The sequence below is a fragment of the Lottia gigantea genome (genome assembly GCF_000327385.1).
Source record: "Lottia gigantea unplaced genomic scaffold LOTGIsca_827, whole genome shotgun sequence".
NCBI classification, from domain to species: Eukaryota; Metazoa; Mollusca; class Gastropoda; family Lottiidae; genus Lottia; species Lottia gigantea.
In genome coordinates, this window is record NW_008710746.1 from 1 (window position 1) to 3,255 (window position 3,255).

Here is a 3,255-nt window from a genome sequence, read left to right on the forward strand (position 1 = left end):
TCGAACATTACACACATATTTTCACAATTTTCTTTTAATTTCAGGTATCTGATACTGTTGTGGAACCTTACAACGCTACCCTCTCAGTTCATCAACTGGTAGAAAATACAGACGAGACTTACTGTATTGATAATGAGGCTCTATACGATATCTGTTTCCGTACCCTCAAACTGACCACACCCACTTACGGTGACCTCAACCATCTAGTTTCAGCCACCATGTCTGGAGTGACCACATGTCTCCGATTCCCTGGTCAACTCAACGCCGATCTCAGAAAGCTAGCTGTCAACATGGTACCTTTCCCACGTCTTCATTTCTTTATGCCAGGATTCGCTCCTCTCACCTCTCGAGGTTCCCAGCAATACCGAGCGCTCACTGTACCCGAACTCACACAACAGATGTTCGATGCCAAGAACATGATGGCTGCCTGTGATCCTCGTCATGGTCGTTATCTGACAGTAGCTACCATGTTCAGAGGTCGTATGTCCATGAAGGAGGTAGATGAACAGATGTTGAATGTTCAGAATAAGAACAGCAGCTACTTTGTTGAGTGGATTCCCAACAATGTTAAAACTGCTGTTTGTGACATTCCACCAAGAGGTCTGAAGATGTCTGGAACATTTATTGGTAATACGACAGCCATCCAGGAACTGTTTAAGAGAATCTCTGAACAGTTTACAGCTATGTTCAGAAGAAAGGCTTTCCTCCATTGGTATACTGGTGAAGGTATGGATGAGATGGAATTTACTGAAGCTGAATCCAACATGAATGATCTGGTATCTGAATATCAACAGTACCAGGATGCTACAGCTGAAGAGGAGGGAGAATTTGATGAAGAAGAAGGTGAACAAGATGAAGCTTAAACAAAACGTAAAATTTAATCTATGTATACAAACAGTATATCTATATATTTATTTCAAAACTTATTGTTGATATTTGCTTAGTACATGGAATTATTCGTTCTGCTCTCAGTACATCAAAAGACTTTGAAAAAATCTGATTCATATTTTACTGTTAACCAGAGCCATATATTGAGAGAGTTTGGCCAACTGCAAAATGACCGCCATATTTGCTATCAAAGGACCAACGCGACGTGATTCGCTTATACATAATAAGTCAGACAGAGACTTATTCGGGTTTATTCAACTAAATTTTATTTGGGAATTTTTTTCTTTTGAATATATTGCAATTAACCATTTACAAAACAAACGTAAATTTATGCATTCACTTTGAAGACTTTCTCAATATATGACTGCTGGTCACGATTTCAGTTTGGTTTGGAACAAATTTAGCCGGATATCATCAACTAGTTCAATGTGAGCCAATGTACCTCCAATTGTTCTCCCACTTTATTTCTCGTATAATTAAAAATATTATTTTTATAAGTTTTTGCAGCAAAATATGTGTCAGAATGCATCAAATCAATTCTGTTTTTCAAAAATATTTTATTGGAGAATTTTCTAAAACGATCTATGGAAGGATAGCGCCTATGCACTCTACAAAACTGTCGGATTTTGAATTTTGACCTCGACAGTCAGCTGTTGTTGAGACATAAAAGTTTGACCCTGTTTTGTGGACATTTTGCGCACCCCGAAGATTTATTTGAATCGAAAAAAAAACTGATCTCTGGCCGACCATTTAAAACTACGTGCGCAGCCAAAAGAGCAAGGGTTACAGTGTCGTGAAATACTAACAAGACGAAAGTTTTAGTGATGCCCAACACTAATTTACAGTCATCGTATGGGTGATTCAATATTATGTTAGAAAAAAAAACGCGTATTCTGAGGTTTGGAAAATAAAAATTTTCTGACTCTACTCCAGTCGATAAATATAAATATCTATCAGAGGCTGGAATGAAGGCAGATGTTTCGGACTAATTTGTTCCATTGATTTGTTTAACAAATTTGTGATCAATAAAGTTATAAGTATTGTAATATTATAAAAATTTCCATATACACAATAGATGTATAAGAAAGTTTTTTAAGCTTCTTTCCTGGTATTAGTACTAATCTATATCATTACTGCTATTCAAAATTACGATATCTATAAAAAGGCTTTTAAGGAAATTGTTCATGAAGGTTTTTAATGAATTTGCCAGCCTATAAAAAAAGTGAAAAAAGTAGAAACAACAAGAATATTAAGAGGAATTAAGAGATAAAGGGATGCAATAGCCAAATAATCAAGTTTACCACAGATCTCTATTATTCCTTGGAGAGTCTATGTGAATTTAGTGAATTAATAAAGTCAATATCACCCAGGAGATCAGCAAGCTGTGTTTTTCCGTGTAGAAGAAAATAGTTCCATGATAATATTAGATGAATTGATCACTTAATGGGTAATGCTTTTTCCGAATCAAGGACATGAATTGTTGTTCACAGTTTTATGCTGTGTTGTCTTCAGGCAACTGAACAATTTTTCAGCCATTGTTTCCTTGTCAACATCGCGCACGAATCATTTCAAAACATTGAATCTGGTGACCAGTCCACTACCATATGGCGACGTACCGGATAAGATCCATCATCAAGTAAAATTAAACAATATTTGATGAATTTTGATTTGGTTTCCTGGACAACACCTGATTTAAAATTAAAATGGATTTTCAGCCAATCTTGCGCTTTATAGTGCTGTGTTTTCTCCTAAAAGGTAACGGAAGTAACGCATATAAATGCTTTAAAAGGGAACTTTTACAAAATATGACAGCAACCAAAAAACTAATGGGAGTACCAGTTTTAACCTTTCACACCGAAATTTTGACATGTTGCAAATATTGCAAATTACATTCACTTTGTAAAGCTGTCAACTTTAACCGTGTCAGTTTTCAGTGTCAACTAATGAGTGAAACACCAACTTGGTCCAATACGATTTTTGAATTTGACAATATTTTAATAGACATGGAAAATTGGAGAGAATCATATCTGGGTGCGTGTTAAAACCATAATTGTCCGAATAACACCGTATGTCGTGAATTACAAGATTCCTATAATTGTGAAGTTATCGGGTGTGTGGGTTTTCCGGGTGTTAATAATATCAACTCGTCATCGTTTAAAGCTAAACCTTTGTGGGAGGTCAACGAAATGGTGGAGTATGTTTTTGAACGTGGATATCTCCCGTCAATCAACCCAGTTTGTACCGAAGATGGAACGTGGAGTCAGTTTATCTGTTTACCGTATTCTAGATGTGGTGAAATTAGAAACTGTAATGAAAGTATGGAAGAAAAGGATTATTGGTTGTATATTCCCGCTTACCAAACTCGAG

At 36.0% G+C, this 3,255-nt stretch overlaps 1 protein-coding gene across 1 annotated transcript; it reads left to right on the forward strand.

Annotated features, from left to right (window-relative positions):
• Positions 1 to 41: 41 nt before the first annotated feature.
• LOTGIDRAFT_146462 (hypothetical protein) lies at positions 42 to 863 on the forward strand (the record flags this gene model as incomplete). Its single annotated transcript, XM_009067478.1, has 1 exon — positions 42 to 863. A coding segment is annotated over one exon (822 nt), but the record flags the coding sequence as incomplete, so codon positions are not given.
• Positions 864 to 3,255: the final 2,392 nt, after the last annotated feature.